Source organism: Canis lupus, chromosome 4 (genome assembly GCF_011100685.1).
Source record: "Canis lupus familiaris isolate Mischka breed German Shepherd chromosome 4, alternate assembly UU_Cfam_GSD_1.0, whole genome shotgun sequence".
Lineage (NCBI taxonomy): Eukaryota > Metazoa > Chordata > Mammalia > Carnivora > Canidae > Canis > Canis lupus.
In genome coordinates, this window is record NC_049225.1 from 4750059 (window position 1) to 4773376 (window position 23318).

The 23318-nt window shown below is 42.6% G+C and overlaps 1 protein-coding gene across 7 annotated transcripts in view; it reads left to right on the forward strand.

The window, feature by feature from the left end:
* Positions 1–11791, forward strand: part of GNG4 (G protein subunit gamma 4) — an 80885-nt gene extending 69094 nt beyond the window's left edge. For all 7 annotated transcript variants that reach the window (XM_038533847.1, XM_038533849.1, XM_038533846.1 and 4 more), the window contains one exon: positions 8205–11791. In XM_038533847.1, the coding sequence (XP_038389775.1) occupies positions 8205–8333 (129 nt within the window). In that variant the 3' untranslated portion in view covers positions 8334–11791. The remainder of the gene's footprint in view (positions 1–8204) is intronic.
* The last annotated feature ends 11527 nt before the right edge of the window (positions 11792–23318 follow it).

Genomic DNA, 23318 nt, shown 5'->3' on the forward strand with positions numbered 1-23318 from the left:
AAGAAGCAGAGCACTATTAGAATATCAACGAATTGTAATTTTTGATTACCCATCCATAGAGATTGGTTAAGTAAATTAGGTAGAGACAATGTTACACTATATTATCATTATAAACAATGATGTACAACTGTGTGTCCTGAGTGAAAAAAAGCATGTTACAGAACAGTATATGAAACTATACGTAGAAAGATAGATAGTAAGATATCTGAAAGGATGTTCACCAAAGTGAACCACTCCAAGTGGCAGTTGGTGTTTGCTTCCAGCTCTGAACTTTTTTTGGTTATTTTACAAATAAGAATTGTTATTGTAAAGACAATAAAGCTGTTTCAAAATTAAAATTCTTTATAGAAATCACCTCTTGCACAGAGATGCCACCATACCCCTGAAGACCCAGTTACCCCCTCCTCCTTTGAATTTATTATTTGTATAGTGTGACAATATGTGAAAGAGGAAGAGGGTGCCTTAGAAGGTGACCACATAGTACAATAAATAGAAAAACACACCTTTTCTATTCTTTCCACATAGGACCTCACCCCACATTATCTCCATGTACACTGTTCATTTTGTATATAATTTATATCTTCCTTCTGGACCAGGGGACCAGGAGCCAATTGCAAAGTATGACCCTTAGGGACCAGGAGCCAATTGCAAAATATGACCATACTTTCATGTAAGCACACTACATAAAAATCATAAATTACATTTCAAATTTAAGTGTAATTGAGGTAAGGATTATTTTTTCTACTGGTTTTGCTCATCAGCATGGATAATCCAGAGCTGCAGAGTAGAACTAAAAAGTAAGTGTCCAGGAGTTTGCCGGGACAGTCCCTTTGGCATCAGCCTTTTGGCTCCTGCTTCACATTTATATTTGAACCAGAGATTCTTCCTCATAATTCTTCTAACAGATAGGTCTTTCATATGTTTTACTCTAATTTTTTTTCTAGCACCTCTAAGAGTCATAACAGTGCTGCCAGTTTGTGAGTTCTTTTACAAGAACAAGATGTGTTCTTTATGGTTTCATTTATCCACAAGAAAAAACACACTCTGTTGAGTGTTCCAAAGCCAAACAAGAAAATTCTAAAGCAAGAGTCAGTCGTTGTTAAAACAGAAGACAAGAGGCTCAAATATCATGGTGTTTCCTATGGAAAATTGAAAAAGAACAAAATCCAGGAGTCCATCGTGTTCTGATAGATCACTGACAGCCGATTAAAAGCATCCAGAGAAGTCCAGGGAAGGGATGTAATTAAGATGATAAATGATGTGAAGGTTGAAAGAATGACATTTCTAAAAGAAAATAAATACAAATGATGTTCTGTGACCCAGCCCAAATTCAAGACAGTGCATAAAGATTTTGCCTTTCTGACCTGTCTAGTCTGAACTCTGGGTCCCTCCCCTTTATTGCTCTACCTTCTGCTAGTTTAGCAAGTTAGCTTTAAATCTTCTCCTCATTTTCTCATCCTCTACCAGAAACATTCATAGCTCTCACCCAGACCGATTTAGATGGTAACTTTCTACAATCAGATTTAGAAATAAATTCAAAGGGGGGGGCTATGAATGAACAATTCTAGAACAGCTATCAGATCAAAGGAGAAAAATCTTTGAATTAAATCAAAGAGGAGAACAAGAAGACAAAATATACATTTGGAAAAAGCAAGGAACACTTCCAATTCATGAGGAATTGGGTTAGGGGCACTGTGGACATCCAATTGCCCTCATAATTTCTGAGAAACTTCCTCATGTCTGTTTCTCAGTGACCTCCCAGAAAGTACCCAGATGGATAATGAAATAATAACATGCTGTATGTATAATAGTATTCGTTATGTCACTGAGTCACAAACCAGCAGGTATTGCTATTCCCGTTGACAGGAGTGAAAACTGAGCACCCAAGTGTTTGTCTTGCCCAGAATGACACAGCTTATTAGTGCTGACTACAGCTCAGTCAGAGACATTGTTTCTTTTTTTTTTTTTTTAATTTTTTTTTTTTATTTTTTTTATTTATTTATGATAGTCACAGAGAGAGAGAGAGGCAGAGACACAGGCAGAGGGAGAAGCAGGCTCCATGCACCGGGAGCCTGACGTGGGATTCGATCCCGGGTCTCCAGGATCGCGCCCTGGGCCAAAGGCAGGCGCTAAACCACTGCGCCACCCAGGGATCCCGAGACATTGTTTCTTGACTCACAATCCAGTACATCCTAAGAGATGCAGCTGGCTTTCTAGAATCCCTGGACCTAGAACCTCCTTGTTACATCCATCTTTCACCTTTACCTAAGTCCCAGAAACCTCTTGAGTGACTCACTGGTTTCTCTCACCAAGTAAATTACTCTTTCAATGAGCTTGCAGAATGGTTGGATTAGGGGTTCCTTGGTGGAAAATTGGGATATGTCAACACTGAGAGGTGGTTAGAGTCATATAGGATATGTACCAACCTGTTGAAAGGATTTGGTTAAGTTGAGGTCCAGGGTAGATATAGGTCAGCCATTCTAATTAAGCTCTGTGAGGGCTTCACTATTCTGGTGAAAGCCAGGTAATATCAGCTCTTACTTAGGTTACCTTGGAGATATTAAAACTCTTTCAAGCATCTTGGATTTACCTCTTAATGTGCAATCAACTTTTCATGTGGAAAAAAAAATCCTTTGTGCTGGTAACTAATTGACCATTATGAACATTTGATTTTAGAATTCAGAGAGGGACTATGTTATATTATTCCTGTATTCACACATATCTTTCACCCCCTCTGGTATCCTCCCGATAACCTTACCCACTCCCACCTAGCTGCTCTATCTGTGGCCCAGGACCCAACAATTGAAAATTGTTTCTATTGATCTGGAGCAATACAAAGTAGTTGCTGGGATCCACTAGAAGCCAAATGTCTTAGCCAGCTTATGCTGCTATAACAGAGTGCCATAGACCTGGTGGCTGAAATAACAGAAATTCATTTCTCACAGCTCTGCAAGCTGGGAAGTCTGAGATCAGGGTTGCTGAGTGGTCAGGTTCTGGTGGGAACTCTCATCCTGGTTTACAGAGGATCACCTCCTTGCTGTCACCTCATAGGGCAGGTGGAGAGAGATCTCTTACCTTACATCGCAGGTGAAGAGACATATCTCTCATGTCTCTTCTTACAAGAGCACTAATCTCATTCATAAGCATTCAACCCTTATGTGTTAATTTCTTCCCAAAGGCCCCACCTCCAAATACATTGAGATTGAGGCTTTCCTGTTTGGATTGGGGTAGAGAGGACACCATAATATGGAAGTATCTTGAGTGTGTGCTTAGGAACTGATGTGTTGCTCTCCAATGCTTCCCTACATTAGAAGAAAGAAAAAATTCACAAGGATTCACCCTGCAATGTTTGCCCAGACTTTAGAGTTGAGGTATAATTCCTGTCATGTACTGAGGGTTTCAGTAGGGAAAACCAGCTTATGACTTCCTCTTTGGGAGTGTGCAATGAGTTTGACCTTGTAAAAGATACGGTCATTGTACCATGGGGGCTGCGACCTGGCTATGCTCTTGACAGTGATCCTGCTTTGTTTTCATAGGTGGAAGGAGGTACAGGCGGAACTATCAAAGATGCTTGAAATTGATTCCAAGTAGTATTATTAAATAGACCAGGATTGCTGAGAAATAGGTGTAAGTTGCTCTACTTTAGATGCAAAGGATAAATGCAGTGGGTGTCACAGCCAGAATAGTAATTATGTCATCTGTCTCGTCCAAGAGTTTGACTATAGTAATTGCAACATTTTCTCCCATCATTGAAGCTTGTAATTATAGCGCAACTAACAGGATTATGTGCTAACTTGGGCTGTTTTAATCACCTCTTTTACTCTGAAATGCAATGGTAAAATTCCACAGTTGTTCCCAGGCTGCCAATTCTTTTCAACATCTGTTGTCTTGTAACAGTTCAATACTAAGGAGAAGAGGCAGAGATGCTCTGAGCATTCCATAACAGAGGCCTTTAGGTAAAGCAGACTTTAGGCTTGACGAGAAAGTGTAAACAGGGAGTTTTAAATTTCCAACCCAAATAAAATTTCCTCTTTGAAAGCAAATATGTTTTCTGTTTCAAAGATGGCAGATGTTTCATGCAATTTGGCAATGTCTGCAGCCCATATTTTGTATGCATTGAAGGAAACTTTCAACTGTAAAAATCAATCTAGGACTGATTAAGGAAACCCTCCCATGCAACCTAACAAGCAGGTTTGGGTTAATTAATGCTTGGATCTTAAGCTGTGTGTCAGGATGTCATCTTTCATGTGTAAAACTCAATAAGATGTTCCTTACATACATTTATCTTTACAGATCACATAATAATAAACTTCAGGCGTTAATCAAATACTTTGTTTATGCAAGAATAAAGGAACATCACACACTTTGTGAAATAAGGGGGCCTGATGGCTGAGCTGGAAGCCTCCCTTGATTGTAAGATGACTTATACTGTCTTAGGATGACTTACATTGTCTTAGAGTGTTGTTTCAACAAAACGAGGGCATCTAGGATATTAATATTGCACAGAGCCAACTCAGATCTGCCCATTTGGTCTTAAGTCAGGCGCTTATTCCTTGGCGCCAATACAGGTCCCATTAGGTATGTGTTCCTGTTGCCCAGGCAGGATTCCGCCATGGGAAGAGTGAACTCAGCAAGCACATCTATGATCCTAAAACAAGCAGCAAAAGGAGACAATTGAAGAACAGACTGTTTTCATGAAAGAAGAATTGTGGAACCAAGTGCAGTATCACCTTTAGAGGTGATAGAAATTTCCTAGATTAGATCTGCTTAAAATGAGCACAGCCAGACCTGAACAGCTTAGCAGTTAGGGTGCTGTAGACACGGAGCTATGTGGGCCGCAGATACACTGATCCCAGGCAGGAACAGCCCAGCCCCATCTCTCCTTCATCCAGCTGTCCTACAAAGCCTCCTTTTGTTTTTTTTTATTGAACTATAGCTGACATACAATGTTAGGTTAGTTTCAGGTCTGAAACAGTGATTTGACAATTCTGAACGTTACAAAATACCACAGAAGTGTTTTACCATCTGTCACTAAACAATGTTATTAAGATATTATTTGACTATATTCCCTATCCTATACTTTTCCTCCCTGTGACTATTTTTTAAGAGCTTTTGGGTGTTTTCTTTTTAAGATTTTATTTATTTATTCATAAGAGACAGAGAGAGAGAAAGAAAGAGACAGAGAGACAGAGGCAGAGACACAGGCAGAGGGAAGAAGCAGGCTCCATGCAGGGAGCCCGAGGTCTCCAGGATCTTGCCCTGAGGCAAAGGCAGACGCTTAACCCCTGAGCCATGCAGGCGTCCAATTGTGACTATTTTATGATGGGAAGTTGGTACCTCCAGAGCTTTTTGGGGGGGTCCCTTCTTCCAATGCCCTCGTCTGATGTACCGGTCCCGGTGCAGCAGCCCCTAGTGGGGCGCCCCCTTGCGGTCGCTCTCAGGAAATTAAACTACTTAAATCCACCCCCAAAAGATGTTAATAAGCATCTGAACAAGTATGATCCAGGGGAAGGAAGCTGTAATTACAATTTAGCAAATTAACTTTGGGCCAGCTGGGTCATATTAATAGGCAAACAGAGGTACATTAAAGTTTTTCCTTTTTTAAAAGATTTTATTTGTTTAAGAGAGAGAACACAAGCAGGGAGGAGGGGCAGAGGAAGTGGGAGAAGCAGGCTCCCCTCTGAGCAGAGATCCCAGGATCCTGGGATCATGACCTGAGCCAAAGATAGACGCTTAACCAACTTGGCCATCCAGGTGCCCCAGCACATTCTTCAAGTTTTTCAAGAGTTTATTTGAGCATATATCCTTTCAAATTGGGCGCACCAAATGAAAATGAGTAGGAGCATTCAACCGACAGAAACTAGGGCTAAGGTTTTGTAGAGAAGATGCTGAAGCAAAGCAAATAAATCACTTGATTGGTCAAATGGGTTCTCAGATAGCTGGTCTATAAGGAGAGTGTGCTGGCCCTGCGGAACATTCCAGTACACCTGACAGGTATATTTTCATTATCAGTTTAATCAGGTGGCTACTGCAGCATATAGATTCTGCGGCCGAACAGCAGAGCTTCAAATTCTGGCTTTCTCTCTTACTGGCTGTGTGACCTTGGGCAAGTTTCTTAACATTTGTACCTCAGTTTCCTCATCTGTGAAGTGGCTTTAAGAATATTACTTAAGAGACACCTAAGTGGCTCAGTTGTTGAGTGTCTGCCTTTGATTCAGGGCATGATCCTGGGGTCCCAGGATTGAATCCTGCATCAGGCTTCTCGCAGGGAGCCTACTTCTCCCTCTGCCTATGTCTCTGCCTCTCTCTGCATCTCTTATGAATAAATAAAATCTTTAAAAAAAGAATATTACTTAAAGGCACTAAATGACATAATGCATATGATGATGCATTTAACATGGTACCTGACACCATAATAAGCATTTGGCAAACATTAGCTATTGTTTTTCTGTTTTTCTCTTGAACTTGTTTAATAAGGACCTGCTACAATAGGTGATCCAAGGGCGCATGGGTGGCTTAGTCAATTAAGTGTCTGACTCTTGATTTTGGCTCACGCCATGATCTCAGGGTCCTGGGACTGAGCCCCACATCCAGCTCTGAACACAGCACAGAATCTGCTTGTCCCTCTCCCTCAGCTCCTCAGCCCCATGCTCTCTTTCTCTCAAATAAATAAAATCTTTAAAAGAAAGAGAGAGAGAGAGAGAGAGAGATGATCCACTCTTAGCATACCAGAAAATCATGTTTCTCGGCCCAGAAAGCTGGTGACAGGGTCACCAGCATACCTTTATGGAGGTTCTAAAATATTGGCCATGGTGCTCTTAGAGGTAGAATGATTGAGTGATTGGGATAAAAGGAATCTTAGAGATATCAAACACTTCTGAATTTTACAAGTGAGAAAAGGGAAGCTCAGAGAGGTTGAGCTACTTGCCGAAGGTTACACAGCCAGCTTAGGGGCAGAAATGGAACTGGAAGGCTGGTGCTCATTGGTACCCCTTTCTCCCTTCCACATCCCCAACACACAGACTTTGTCAAGTTTGAGGTTGACTCATCTGCTCAACCTCCAGCTATATTTGAGGGGGAAATTCCTTATATATCTATACCAGAATTATTTGTAGGATTCCAGCCACTGCTACATAAGGTAGGTCTGGGCTGGAAATTAGAAGAAGAATTTCTAGAAAATTTTGGAAGATAGGTCAGTTTTAAAAACCTAGAGGGAATGTATGTGGCTTGTATACACTGGAGACTCTAAAATAGTTTTTTCATTCATTTGTGGAATGTTTTCAACATTCTAGGGAAGATTTAAACATTGTATATGCCAGAAGGATCTCATTTGCCTGCTGTATACTTACCCTTGCCTATCGCCTGTAAGAAGCATTTGCAGGCAGAACAACCTAATTGGAAGGACGCATTAATGCACAGGCCATTTGTCTGTTGAGCACATGACCCAGACCCTGGCTGAAATGAGCTGGTAACTTTATTTTCCTTTATTTTCCTATTAGAGAACACGTCCTGGCCCTCTGCCACCCACCACCCAGCTCCTCCTCTAGAACCCCTGGGCTTGAACCAGGGGATAGTTCAGTACACAACTACCATGTGTCCACAGGTAAGACTGGAAAGAATAGGGCAGGGAAGGAGATCTCTGGTCAGGAGCAGCTCCCTGCACAGGGGAGTGGCCACTGTGAATTAAAACATGTGCTTAGAGTATGCAGCTCATGTATGTGATATATATAATATGCTTATTAGCATGTGTTCTGTTGAAAAGGATGAAAGGTCTCTCTGTGCTGGTCATGAGAGTGGATTGCAATCAATGACTAATAACAATAATAAACACAATCATGCTGGCTTGGCCAGGGCTAATGCTCTGCTTTATTCATCCAGAAATGGTGTAGCAGAGTAATTATGAAGCTACTGGCCTGGAGCCTCCACTCATGAACTCAGTTGAGAGTAGAACAAGGCTGCCGGACCCTCTTGTTCCTCTCTGGGGATTCATCTACCATCCCTAGGCCTCCCCTCTTTCCTCAAAGGCAGGCTTTGAACCCCATCTCCCTGGATTAGCAGATCCCCTCTCTCTGGACTAGAAGTGGCCTTGTCATTGGTGGTGCACACAACATGGCCTGTCCTCAGCCTCATCCATGTGGATGCCTCTGTACTCCACCTACTGTGAACTGGCACTTAACCCAGTACCTGTGCTATGTCCCCCACAGGTGTCCCAGGCAGCCGCGGATCTCCTGGCCTACTGTGAAGCTCACGTGCGTGAAGACCCTCTCATCATCCCAGTACCTGCGTCAGAAAATCCCTTCCGAGAGAAGAAGTTCTTTTGTACCATTCTCTGACTGTGTTTGTTATGCCGCCGGGGCTCCTCTTCCATCAACCCATTCCCTGGTTAGAGACTGCATGCTCTCAGCCTTAGGGACCTCCAGCCAGCACCGGGCCTACCCCACCAGGATGGCTGGGGCCTGCCTCTCTTCACTGGGTTTCTTAGCTGAGTTCAGTTTTGCTTTTCCTTCTCATGTTACATTCTTTACCAGCAAAGAAAATAGACATTTTCGTAGCCAAGTAACAAGTGTGCCAACTCAAAACAAGTATGGGTGTAAGGGTTTCGTTTTGTAAATCAGTTCCCATTTTCAATATCAAGTTCATACATTTCAGGGACTAATTTGCGGGAAAGAAAAACAATATAGTCCCCTCCCCCCATTCACAAGACTCTGGTAGCAAATTAGAGCATTTTGACCAACTGAGATAGATGGATAAAGTTTTCATCTGGATGTTTTGTATCTCCTGCTTTTCCATCATCCTATTAGGAAGGAAGGAACCCACAGTGTCAGACGGCTTTCCTAATGTGTGTCTACCTGGAGCCATGTGGCCCAGACCCCAATGAGGGTCTGATTACCATCGACCACTTTGGAGGTGGTCCTTCTACAAGTGTCGATGCTCTATGAATATTGTAGCAAGCTTCAATGTAAATGCACACCATGATAGCCATCTGTTTGTGGGCTCCAGCTGGGCCAGCCAAGGGCACCGTCTCACCCCACCCCACATATGCCACATCTTCTTGCTCCTCCTGTTCTGGCTCCTCCTCCATAGTCCTGACATGGGCTGCATTAATAAGATCCTGTTCAATATTGCAAAAATAAAAAGAAAAGAACCTTTAAAAGAATAAGATCCTGTTCTGGGCACAGCCCTGTGGGGTGTCACCAGGATGGCTCCTGCCCCAGAGCAGTGAACCATAGGGGCAGCAGCTTCCTCTGTGTCATCCACTTATCTGAGCATTGGCTGTATTCACTTAATCCTCCAGCAATTAATAAATGCCAGGAAAGTAGGTCTATTTTAAAGAGAGGAAAACTGAGAAGCATGTGGATGGCTAGGTCTAGCTAAGTGCCAACTCTTGGTTTCAGCTCAGATCATGATCTCAGGATCCTGGCATCAAGGCCCGTGTCAGGCTCTGCGCTCAGCAGGGAGTCTGCTTAAGATTCTCTCTGATTCTCTCTCTCTCTCTCTCTCTTTCTCTTCCCTCTGTCCCTCCCCCCACTTGCTCGTTCTGTCTCTCTCTCTAATATAAATAAGTGCAGCACACTTCTTTCCTCATCTTTGCATGTTGGGCCCAAATAGCTTACGGACAATGATACATAGATACATGGATGCCCTGCGGTCGACTGGACAGCTCTTGGTTTTTCTGAGACCAAGTTGCAGAATCCATCTAGAAAACAAAAAAGATGAAAGAGAAGAAACACCGGGGGGCAGAGAGCTCCTTGACCAAGTTAGTGCTTTTCTGTTGGTGTAGAAACTGCCACTCCCTGGCTCTCACAGCAGCCCGCTGTGCGATACAGGGCAAGCCACTGTGTGCCTGGCATGTTCTAACCTGCTAATTGGGGATAATGATAATTACTCCTCCTGCCTTTCTATCTGGGAGGCCACAGAGAGGTGCTACATAGATGAAAGCTCTGATTATCATTTAAAACAAATTACTAAATGCTCCAATATCATATAACATTGGCAGGAGTGCATGACTTCAAAGACAAACATGGTTCGGTTGGAGGAATAATGTAAAATTGCCTGCAAAGAGCCAAATATAATTCAGATCAATTAATAACTTGCCACTTTGCAAATGGTTTTATTACATTTTTATTCTTTGCTTCTTTTGTTGAAAGCAATTCTCTGTTTCATTAAAGCTCACTGATATTACCAGGGAGGTTAGGAAGCTGTGTGCTCTGACGACAGCAGAATTGTATGCTGTGTGTGATAATAAGACTTCAAACCCTTCTCTATCTCAGTTTATGACCAGGAGCTCTTTATTCCGTGGTCCATGTCAACATCATTAACCTGATAAAGCAAAGCACAATTCATAAAAGCACATCAGAGAAGCTGAAAAAGTAGGACAGCACGGAAGCTGGCTAAATCGGGTCAGGAAGAAAGTGTGCTTCTCAGTTTCCTTCAGACTTTCTCTTCTTTGTTTTCACTTTTCCTGTCCCTTTCCTTTGTCTGTCTCTTTCTCCTTTTCCTCTTGTTCGACCTTATATTCCTCCATGAGATGCTTTTCTGTCTTTGTGGCTTATCCCCTTCCCAAGCGTCCCTGAACTCACTGCCCTCTTCCCAAAAGCAAGGTCATGCACTTGGGCTATGAGATACAAAAGCAGGTGCATGAGCCCTCGCCCTGCTAGCCGCTCATCGGGAAGTGAACGAAAGGGAGCATGCCTGTCGTGGACAGTTGTCACATCTTGTTGGCAGTTTGGCTTTCCAGCATCTGAGCCCCCTCCCTACAGGGGGATATCACCCCTTACGTAGAAATTTAGTGGGCTGCGATAGTGCTCCCTTTCACTGTGGATGCTGAAGGGGGAAGATCTTCCCTGCCTCTCAGGTACCCCCCTCCCAGCCCCAGGCCAGCCAGGGAGGGGCCTATGACTTCATGTGAACTGTCTGGACTCCTTTGCCTGGACCTTGAGCCCCAAGCAATAGGCACAGAAATGAAAAGATGCTGAGGTTTGTTTTATGGGAGCTGCGGTGGCCCTGGGGCAGCAGTGGCCCAGCAGGGGAGGCATCTGAGACTGGCAGGCTGCCGGGGTTCTGTGCCCACTGCTAACAATGTCCAGGAATGACAGTCCTGAGTAGACCATTCCTGCTCTGTTCCCGGCCCCACTGGGCTGTCTTGGTGCCCCCCGCTCCCTACGTCCTCCTAGGTCTCCCTTCTAATGTTCTGTCAATTCTTTGAGCCCGTAAGCTCCATCCAGTAAATTTCTTATTCTTCCATGAAATAGGCTGGGCTGGATGTACATATCGTATGACCTAAAAACTCGATCCCTGGGTGTGTACGCTACAGAAACGTGTCTATGTGTTCACCAAAAGAAAAGTACTAGAATGTTCATAGAAGCACTATTCGGAAAAACCCAAAGCCAGAAAGCACTCCCATGCACACATTGAATGGATAAACAGATTCTGGTATATTCACACAGTGAAATCCTGTGCAGCAGTGGGAACAAATGATCTCAGCACAGTGGGAGTCTCACGACATACAGCAAGTTCACACTACGTGATTCCATTTATGTCAAGCGCAAAACCCAGCAAAGCTAATCTGTGCTGTTGCAAGTAGGGAGTATTAGTTACTCTTCAGAGGATAGGAACCAGAGGGGGGACAAGGGGAGCTTCTAGAATGTTCTGTGTGTGGATCTGGCTGCTAGTAACCTGAGTGTGTCCAGTTTGTGAAAATTCTTCAAGCTGTATACTTTTGATTATGTACTTTTCTGTATGTATGTTGTACATCAATAAAGGTTTGTGTGGTTAGCAATCAAGAATCCTACTAGGTGGGGTTTTTTTTGCACTTAGCTTAATTTTTTACTCCTCTTTAGGTAGAACATCATTAGTGGAGCAGTTCAGAGTGTATTTGACAACATTTTGAAATTTGAAATACTTATAATCCACAGCTTTGAGCAGAATGCAGGTGGTTCCCTGGGAACAGGATACACAATGCAAATGCTGTGCTGTGGGATCTCTGTCTTTTGGGAAAACAGTTAGGAACCCTGCTGGGATTTCCCACTTGGATCAATCTGTTTGTGAATAAGCCGGTGACCCCCTCTCAGCCTCTCCTACCTCCTGGCCATCAGGAATGAACAGGAGGGGCTGGCCTGCCACAAAACCCTATTATCACATGCCATCTTTAAAGGAAGAAACCATAGCAAAGGCACCAGCTGGCTCCACGATGGTGGTTTTCTGAAAGCAGCCCTGGCCTCCGCTGCCCAGGCCACAGACACCCTGAGGCAGACATGGCTTCAACTGCGCTCCCACCCACTGCAGGCTGTAGACGCCCTTCCAAGCCTCTGATCGATTCTGAGGGACCTGCAGTGCTGTCTTTTTGCTCTCAGCTACCATGTGGCCACCTCCTTGCAGAGAGTGAATATTGAATTCCGGGTGATCACAGAGTAGCCTCACGCTGGGACTCCCACTACATGAGTCAAAAAGTCTTACCTTTGATTCTGGTTTCCAGCCCCCCATGGAACAGCACAATGAGTCTATGAATTGTCAGCAGCCTCCCTCCAAGGGAGCCAGAGAAGGGGAGCAAGCCAAAGGTCAAAGGAATTTTGTTCTGGTGACTGTTCAAATTTGAAATGAAAATAATTATAATCATCACAATAATTAGAACAATAATATTGATAACAGCAACACTTAACATTTTGACCTGGAAAGAATATGACTGTGGAAATAATTTAGAATATTTATTTACACTTCCATCTCCTTCAGCTCTTCAGGATGATGAGAAGATACCAGATCATGAGCGGCCTTTATAGAGGACCAGAATGATGCTCCCTACCCTGCCCCAGGAGCTTCATCTCCTGGATGGCATTGGCATACTGCTCTGCCCTCCCCATCTGGTTTCTTTTTTTTTTTTAATTCAAACAAATTATTTTATTTTATGATATATAAGTATATATCATTACATGTATTTCTTTTTTTCCATTTTATTTTTTTTATTTTTTTATTATTTTTATTTTTTTTAATTTATTTTTTATTGGTGTTCAATTTACTAACATACAGAATAACCCCCAGTGCCCGTCACCCATTCACTCCCATCCCCCGCCCTCCTCCCCTTCTACCACCCCTAGTTCGTTTCCCAGAGTTAGCAGTCTTTACGTTCTGTCTCCCTTTCTGATATTTCCCACCCATCTGGTTTCTGATAAAACCCTAACACTTGACTCTGTTAGCTATAAGTCACTCACTAACTTGTAAAATTTTGAAGGCCACGTATGGTAATTAACCATTCACCAGTGTTCTTCTAACCTCTTACCTTCAAAGATTCACCAGTGACAGGGTGGCCTCCCAGGCCCTGCCTGCTCTGGCCCCCACTTATTTCCCAGAGTTGCCTTCATATCTCACTCCCTCTCAAAACCCTGTGCTTATCCACACTGGCTATTATTCAAGCCTACCTCACTAGTCCTGTTCCCTGCTGCCACAGGGTCTTTGCATTTGCTGCTTCCTCTGCCTAGCACATCTTCCCTCCTCCCTTTGCAGGTCTACTTACTTTTTAGATCTCAGCTCAAATATCACTGACAGTTCAAGCCTTCCCTGACCTCTCTGACCAAGTCAAATGTGTTTATAGATTCTTACCACACTGTGAGGCTCTCCTTACAACACTTGTCATTGTTGCAATTTTACATTTGTATATGTGATCATTCAGTGCCCCATCTGTTCCCCCAACTACACTGTGAACACCATGAAGACAAGGCATTTACTCATCCCTGTCGCCCCAGCACCTAACATATCAGCTGGCACATGAGAGGCAGTCAATAAGTATTATCCAAATAAATGCTCAAAAGCCCTCCTGGTCATTTCTCAGCACCAAGTGCTTCTTTTTGGGGGTTCTCCATAAGCTTTTAACCCCTGAATGAGCCCTCAAATGACCCTGTGAAAAGGAGGGAAGGAAACGATTATTTGTTGAGTGTTTACATCTGCCAGGCGCCAAACAAAGGACCTCACCTTTTAATCCTCACAATGGTGTTATAAGATGTATTACCCTCATTCTGTAGATATGTACTCCTCATATGTCCATGAGGAAGCTAAATCAAGTTAAGGAACTTGCCCAAAGTCAGACAAGTTCAAAGTGACTGAATTTGATCCCAATCAGTGCTCCTAACAATGCCATCATACTACTGCCCAGAGTCCAACCAAGAGCCTCAGAGACAAGTCACTCATCTCCTCCACCCCACATTTAAAAAATGAAAGCTCCTAGGAAATGATGAAGCGTGCTATTGACTTTATGGCATGGTCACACTTTGTGGCTGTTTAAAAACCATGCAACCTCTGTGCGCTATAAAAGCATCTTCACTCTGTGTATCTGAACCCTGGTTTCATTGTGATAATTAAGGGGAGAGTAGGGCTGCTGCTGGGTAAGCAAGGGAAGAACAGCTTGAAGAAGAAGGAAACACTGTCCCAGGAACCATGAAAGTCACATTAGTCAGCTTAGCCCACTCCCCATGCCCATTGTTTGGAGTAGGAGGTACTCTCGATTGTTTCTTTGAGAAAACCAGCCTATTATTACCATTCCCAGGTGTGTGCATAAGTACTCATTGACTTTCTCTGCAAATTATTTGGCAAAATTCTTATCATTTACTTGTGCTTTTTTTTTTTTACTATACTTTATTCTATCTTTCACCTTTAAGTTAAATTGACTTCATCCAACTCAATTTAGGAATAAGCCAATCCCTAGGGCAGAATAAAGGAAACCATTATCCCCAATAAAGTCAGTGCTTTGTAGCCAATGCTGCTCTTATAATACCTGCTTCCTGATCAAGGAACTTGATTCAGTTTAGCCCTTGCTGGTCTCTGACACTGGAAATACAGATCTACATCACCATATCTTGCTTTAGCTAAAATGACATAAAGCAAGACAATGCAAGAGAAAAGGAGGGGCCACACTTGGTAGACAAATAAGGATCAAACCAGGAGTTCTTAGGAGATTTGAAACAAAACAAAACAAAACAAAAACAGAGTGCTAAGGACCTGACTTTGGAGTCAAAGTGACTCAGGTTCAAATCCTGGCTCTGTCACTTACTAGCTCTGCTGCGGCCCTGAGCTCTCATTCCTTCTAGTAAAAAGGGGGTAACAGCACCTGTTTCACAGACTGCTCTAGAACATTCAATAAAGTAGCGTAGCTATTTAACATTGCATGGGGTGTCACACGTGCTTGATAAATAGGGACTAAACCATATTTACCCTGTTCACAATTAGTGTGGAATTGTTTCCACACTTAGACAAACCAGAGACTCAGAATTTAGAGTAAGACAGTCATTTGCCAAAAAAAAGAAAAAGCACTGAAAGAGAAGTTAAACTAATCAGCCAATAACTAGGTGTCCACTACATTCCAAAACCTTAACATCAAAATTACAGACTATTTTATACATGAAGACAACCAAGGACCTGCACATTCCAGGAACTGCCTTATGGAGCAGGGGACCTCACTCTATGCAGGGAAGAAGCCCCTCCCAATAATCAGCAATGGGACAGGCGGTCAAGTCTGTTGTTGTAAGTTTGCTACTTCCAAATTGCTCTTTGAAGAGGTGATGATGGGATCCCTGGGTGGCGCAGCGGTTTGGCGCCTGCCTTTGACCCAGGGCGTGATCCTGGAGACCCGGGATCGAATCCCACATCAGGCTCCCGGTGCATGGAGCCTGCTTCTCCCTCTGCGTGTGTCTCTGCCTCTCTCTCTCTCTGTGACTATCATAAAAAATAAATAAATAAATATTTAAAAAAAAAATATTGAAGAGGTGATGATAACATTCATTGGAAGGAGGTCAAAGTATCTGTCTGGTAAAACATTCAGAGTCTCTGAAGGGATCACAGTATCCACCCAAGGAAGTAAACCATTAAGGGCTCTCTCACTGGACATGACTTTCCAACTGCTACTAAGTAGTGCTATCTTTTTGTGGTGGGCTAATTTTTCTCCATCTGTTATCTTCGTCGGACAGTTTTGAATGAATGCATGCTAGAACAAGATACCAAAGGCTGGACCCATCCTTTATGATTCCAGGTCATCAGGGAACTGAAGAATGGCTGTTGTAGCTCAGGCTAGGTTACTCCGGAGTATCTACCAGCTGTTCCCACCATTAGGCTGTTACGGAGCTTGTCAGTGTCCAGGCACAACTTATTTAATTGCTGGCATAGGCTGAATTGTGTCCCCCTGAAAATCATATGCTGAAGTTCTAACCCCTAGGACCTCAGAATGTGACTGTATCTGGAGATAGGGTCTTTATAGAGACAATCAAGTTAAAATGAGGTCTGCAGAAAGGGACCTAATCCAATAGGATTGGTATTTTTATAGAAGAGATTAGGACATAGACACCAACACGCAGAGGGAAGACCTCAGGGAGACACAGAGAGAAGGTGGCTATCTGCAAGCCAACAATGAGCAGCCTTGCAAGAAAACAGCCCTGCAGACCCCTTGATCTCAGATGTCTATCATACAGAAGAATGAGAAAATGTCTGTTAAGCCTCAAAGTCTGTGGTGCTCTGTTAAGCAATCCACCTCCTAGGCACTTTGTAAGCATCACTTTTACAGACCCTCTTAACGTGTAAATTGGATTAGACCCATTTAAATGATAGAAGAAAGAGGCACAAAGATATCAAGTGACTTGCCAAAGTCCCCTGAGTAGGAACAGGAAGGCTGGGACCCGGACAGAGGGCATGATCTTAACCACTTTGCTATGCTGCCCCTTGGAGTAGGTGGGAAATCATCGGTACTCAGGGTTCAAGTGAGCAACAGTGGGCACATGAACAGGGGACCAGAGACATGTTGGGACGTTTTGCAGATGGTGCTGAAGAATCCCAGCAGGTGGTCAGTCATCGTGGGGGACAGGTGGCACTGGGGATGGAGAACCTGCAAACCTTTGTCTCTGGAACAGAGCCACAGGGAAGGGTCATAGAGCCAAGCCCTAGACTGATGGGCCTGGCTAGAGCAAAATCTGAATTCATGGAATGTCTGGAGAACTAGAATTTGTCAGCAAAGCACTTGGGGTGGAAATAAGAACAGAATCCTAACCTTGCAAACTAGGACACACAATGGGCAGTAGAACTCAGGCCTGGAGACTCCAAGGCAGAAGCCCATGAGCAGAACAAGTAGTGGGTGGAGGTCAGAACATCACAGAGTTTGAGCCCGATATGGGTATCACTTTCCAAGTCAGCCTCATCAGGAAGAACAGGGACAGAACTCCTCAGATAGGGCCAAAACTATTTGAACACAGATTGCAGCTGATGGTATGGGACTCAGGAAACTGACTTGGGTGAGGCTGGGAGAAAATTCCTTGAGGCAGCCCCAGTATCCTCTGGGAACATCCTTTCCTGCCTGATGAGGGGGTGGCACCTGTTGATATTAAATTTCCTGACATTTGTTGCTGAGACTGGACTCAACACCACTAATGCAGAAAGGCTTGGAAAAAGTTTATTGCTGCAAGGGGGGAATTCCCAGAAGCAAAATATTCATTGACATCAGAATGTCTTGAAGGAGAAGGAGCGTCGATGGCACAGAATTCAACCTCAATCCAGGGGAACGGTTCCCATGTTCCTCATTGTCTTCTTACACGTTGACATCTGCCATTTTTAAAAAATATTTTATTTACTTATTTATCTTAGAGAGAGAAAGAGAGGGAGAGGCAGCATGAGTGGGAGGGGCAGAGAGAGAGAGAGAGAATCTCAAGCGGACTCCGTGCTGAGCATGGAGTCTGACACAGGGCCCCATCTCACGACCCTAAGATCACAACCTGAGCCAAAACCAGGAGTCTGACACTTAACCAACTGAGCCACCCAGGTGCCCTGGAATGAACTTCTAAGCATTTTGAAGAGTTCTCCTGTACAAAGTATCCTGGCTGTGAAATCTGTCCTGATTTTGTTATGACCAACTATGCATTAATAACACTTTTCTTCCAAGAGTTGTAAATGCTGATAAAGTTAGATTAAGATGTACATACACATATTACATTAATTATGCAGACTAGGAGAAAATAAGTTCCTCCAAACCTACTGGGGATGAATGAGGGGACTCATTTAAGGAAACATTAAGTTTAAGCTTTACTGGCATAATATTTATATTTAAATACACATAAGTGGTTAATTCATTAATGATCAAAGTGAGTCAGATATGTATACATGATATTTTTAAATTATGCAGCAAGCTTTTTGATAATTGATATATCTTTAAATGAAAAATAAAACCTCTCCATTAAATATTATTATTTATGCCTAGAATATGTTTGTCACATTATTCCACTTAATTGTACTATATAGTTAAAATCCATTTTCTACAATGTAGGTTTTTTAAAAGTAATTAATATAAAAGTATGAGTGATTGTTCAATATGACATTTGTATCTTAACTGGTGAGTGTTTGAGTACAATTTTCTACTTAAGTATTTTTTTCTAATTCCAATATAGTTAACATACATTGTTATATTGGTTTCAGGTGTACAATATCGCAGTTCAACAATTCTATACATTACTCAGTGCTCATCATGATAAGTGGACTCTTAAATCTCATCACCTATTTCACCCATCCTCCACCCACCTCCCTCTGGAACCATCTGTTCTCTGTAGTTTACAGACTGTTTTTTGGTTTGTCTCTTGTTATTGTTGCTTGTTTGTTTTATTTATTAAATTCCACATATGAGTGAAATAATATGGTATTTGTCTTTCTCTGACTTATTTTACTTAGCATAATACCTCTGGTTTCATCCATGTCGTTACAAATGACAAGATTTTATTCTCTGTATGGCTAACATTCATATATGAATACCACATCTTCTTTATCCATTCATCTATCGGTGGACACTTGTGCTGTTTCCAGAGTTTGGCTAGTGTACATAATGCTGCAGTAAACATAGGGGTGCATATATATTTTCAAACCTTGTGTTCTTTGGGTAAATACCAGTAGTGGGGCCTAATATGTAATCTATTCTGGAGGATGTTTCATGTGCACTTGAAAAGAATGTGTATTCTGCTGTTTTAGGATGGAATGTTCTGAATATATCTGTCAGACCCATCTGGTCCAATGTGTCATTCAAAGCCATGGTTTCCTTGATTTTCTGTTTAACTCATCTGTCCATTGATGTAAGTGGGATGTTAAATTCTCCCATTGTTATTGTATCAGTATTGATTAGTTTCTTTATGTTTGTTATTCGCTGCTTTATGTATTTGAGTGCTCCCACATTGGGTGCATAAATATTTACAATTGTTATATCTTCCTATTGGATTGTTCCCTTTATGATTATATAATGTTCTTCTTTGTCTCTTGTTATGGTCTTTGTTCTAAAGTCCATTTTGTCTGATATAAGCATTGCTACCCCATTTGTGTAATAAATGCTTTTCCATTCCTTCCCTTTCAATCTGCATGCAACTTTAGATCTGAAATGAGTCTCTTGTGGTTAGTTGGATCTTGAGTTTTTATCCATTCTGTCACCCTATGTCTTTTGATTGGAGCATTTAGTCCATGTACATTCCAAATAATTATTAATAGGTATGTATTTATTGCCATCTTGGTTGTTTTATGGTTGCTTTGCAGTTCTTTTCTGCTCTCTCCTGCTCTAGCTTTCTTTCTCCTGGTTTGCTGGCTTTCTTTAGTGATGTACTTGGATTCCTTTCTCTTTATTCTTCACGTATCTGTTACTGGCTTTTGATTTGTGTTTACCATTAGGTTTATATGCAACATCTGCATATAGTGGTCTATGTTAGGTTGATGGTCACTTAAGTTTTAACCCATTCTTTACTCCTCTCCCCACATGTTTTAGCATATGGGGATCATACTCACATACATTGATGTGGGTGTTATCTAGCTGTATCGGTGAGACAAAGTGGGTTTAGGATCTTCCTCAGAAGTCTCTCTACATTATATTTTTAGCACTCAGATAACAGCGATATATTGCCAAGAGTCTACTTGCTCACCAAAGTCTTTTTTTTTTTCAGATTTTATTTTTAAGTAATCTCAACACCCAACATGGGATTCAAACTCACAACCCCAAGATCAAGAGTAACTTGCTCCACTGATTGAGCCAACCAGGTGCTCCTCACCAAAATCTTTATTAACTTGCAAATCTTTCATGTGAATTTTCAGCACATTTTACTTCAACACAGCTATTTAAATTTTTTAGAACATGTTTGTTTACTGAATTACCAAATGCCATAATAAATTATCTTTATAGTCTTTGCCTAAAAATGGGAGAAAAAAGAATAGATGTTGCAGAAAAGAAATTCTTTCTGACATCTAGCCAAATGAAATGTATATAGCAAAAGTAATCAGAGCTAAATTCTTCTAAATTAAGAATTTTAATTTTATAATATATGTGTCATCACATCACTGTCTACCTCATAAACATCAGACCACACATTTCCTATCAGTTATGAGCTAGTTGTTTTAAAGCCCTAAGTAGTCAAAGTGATTTTTTAAAATGTTATTATCAATGTATGTGCTGGATCTGGCTGATCCAATGTTTGAGGTTATGGCAGAAAGGGGCACATGAAGCAGAAAGACTTTGGACCATGTAAAATGGGAGAAACACCAAAAGTAGCTCACAATTACTAAGTACTTAGTATGCACAAATAAACACATTTTACATAACTCCCTCTAAATTCTCCATGAGATATACACTATTATTACTCCTATTTTATAGATAAGGAAACTGAGCAGTGATGTACATGCTAGTACATGGAAACAACTAGGTCAGGGAGGGGAACGAGTACCCATCTGCAGCATTTACCAGGTTCCATGGTGCAGATAGTCCTCTCAAGGCCAATTTCAAGTTCATCAACAGGTTTGCAAAGTTCCTGAAAGTTCAACGATCGTTGTTAACAGCCAATTAAGTCCCCAGCTCAAGTTCATAAAACACAATCAGTAAAGAGAGGAACAGTAATTTGAACCCAGGAAGCCCAACATCAGAGCCTATGTTCTGAATCACTATGTCATCCAAGAATCCAAGAGGGTAGAAAGGGCACAGAAAGAAGATCTACCCTCCCAGGGCTGCACCTGAGCAAGAGTCACAGTCGGGAGTAGACAAGTGTCCAACTGCTCTAATTTCAGATTTCAGTAAGAGAAGGGAAGAAAAAGTAAATTGTATAATATAATGAACTCCCAGAGGAAGAGAAATTGGCAAATTTGACAGCTCTTAAGTTTGAAGAGATGCTATGTCTTTTGTTTCTGTTTCGTTTGTTTGTTTTTAAATAAAAATGTCCTGTTTCAGAGACACCCTTAGGTGGTACAGCAGACAATAAAGCTGCATTTATTTGGTGAAGTTGCCACAAATTCCTTCAAGCTCTGGGAAATGGACAGAATCAGGAACAGTGGCACTCTGCAGACACATGGTTGGGGCAGGGTTTGGAACATCTTTCTTGGATTGTGCTTACCCTTTTTCACTCCTGTCAGAAGTTTTATAGAATATCTTGAGAAACATAAAAAAGAAAAAACATAGTCTTCCCAAATCAGTTTATGCAGTGCATCATATGTTCACATTTTTATTTACTACCAACTATGCACTTTGAATCTTGGCACTCGAAGGACAAAGAAAATACCTTTTCTCTATGAGTTTTAGGGTAAACACTCTTGAGTCCATAGGTCCACAGGGGAACACAGTCAGGGCTGTCCCAGGGGTGAGTCATTGGTGGGCAGCACATATAGGAGGAGATCAGGATCCTCCACCTTAGGGGCACCTGGGTGGCTCAGCAGTTGAACATCTACCTTCAGCTCAGGTTGTGATCCCAGGGTCCTCGGATTGAGTCCCTCATCAGACTCCCTGCAGGGAGCCTGCCTCTCCCTCTGCCTATGTCTCTGTCTCTCATGAATAAATAAATAAAATCTTTGAAAAAAGAAAAGAAAAAGAAAAAAGATTCTCATCTTAAGGAGTTTGGAAAACAGGATTGTCTACACTGAAACACAGAAGATTCAGATTTTGTGATGTCTAAGGCTTATACAATTTGAGGCCCTATTTGAGATAAGGAATCTCAGGTTATAAAATTAGGTATAAAGGCTTGGCACAGACTCTGAAGCTTAACTGTTAGCTTCCTGGTAAATGCTCCATTTCTGCTAAGGCTTGAAAAGTAAGGAGGAATCAGCTAGCCCAAAGAACGATAGAGATAGAGAGAAGGATTTAACAAAAGCAGGAAAAAGCTTGGGAGAGAAGGTCTAGGAGCTGCAGGCTGTTCTGGAGGCCTAGACAAGGCATGGGAAGTGCAGAAGGGCAAAGGGCAAGTAGGTCCTGGTAAACTGAAGTAGGGAGTTTGAACTTTTTGCCAAGGGCAATAGGGAGCTATAGAGGGTTTGGGGAAAGGAGGTGATGTGGTCTGATTTGCATTCAGTCCACAGCAGCCCTGCTGTCTGTCTCCTCACTCCCATCGGTACCAAAGACAGCTCCCCCACCAAACACTGAGGAGGTTGATTGCAGAGTCAGTCATCTGTTGAGCTTTGAAACCCAGTGAGTACTGTTAAGGAAAGAAAACAGTCATGACATTTGTTGAATAGGTAAGGTGGATTTTATTCAAGGGAAGGGGCCTCATAGGGACCACTGCACTGGGCTCTACTCCCAGTACAGCATGGGCAAGTGGGAATTCACAGCCAAGGAGCAGGGTCGGGGCAGTGGATGAAAATCACTGAGAGGAATCACAGGGCTTGGGGAGTGCGGGGGTCTTGTAGAGGGCCAGCCAGGATGATCAGACCTCATCCAGGGTGGGGAGGAGGATCAGTTACAGAGGGTGATCGGATACCGAGGGTGGGGCATCCTGGATAAATTGATTTAGGAGGATTCTGCTAAAACTGGATAATGGAGAGACAACAAGAAAGCCAAAAGTCAGGCATAGTTGAAAAATAGCCAGAGAGAGTTTGATCATTGAGAGCATCTTTGTCAGTGCAAAACCTGGGCAACCTCTGAGCACAGAAGGACCCTGGCTGGCACACGCGGCAGTGCAGGTGGCCAGTGGAGCCTCTTCCCAAGAAGTAGCTGGTGAGTGAAAAGTGGAGAGAGAGAGAGAAGCAAAGCGCCCAAGGGCTCCTCCCAGTGTTTCCCCTTTGGGACAGGTGCAGGGAGGTGGCGGAGGCGCAGCGTGATGGGTGGCAAGGGGCTCAGCAGAGCTGCCAAACCAAGATCCGCCAGGCGTTGAAAGAAAAGGAGCCAGAGGAACGGGAGGTGGGAGCTTGATCCCAACCTGAGGAACCTTTGAGCCGAGATTCCTTGTGTGTGTGTCTGTGTGTATGTCTGTGTGTGTTTGTGTCTATGTGTGTCTGTGTATGTCTGTGTGTGTCAGTGTGCCTGTGTGTGTGTGTCTGTGTGTGTTTGTATGTGTCTGTGTCTGTGTGTGTCTGTGTGT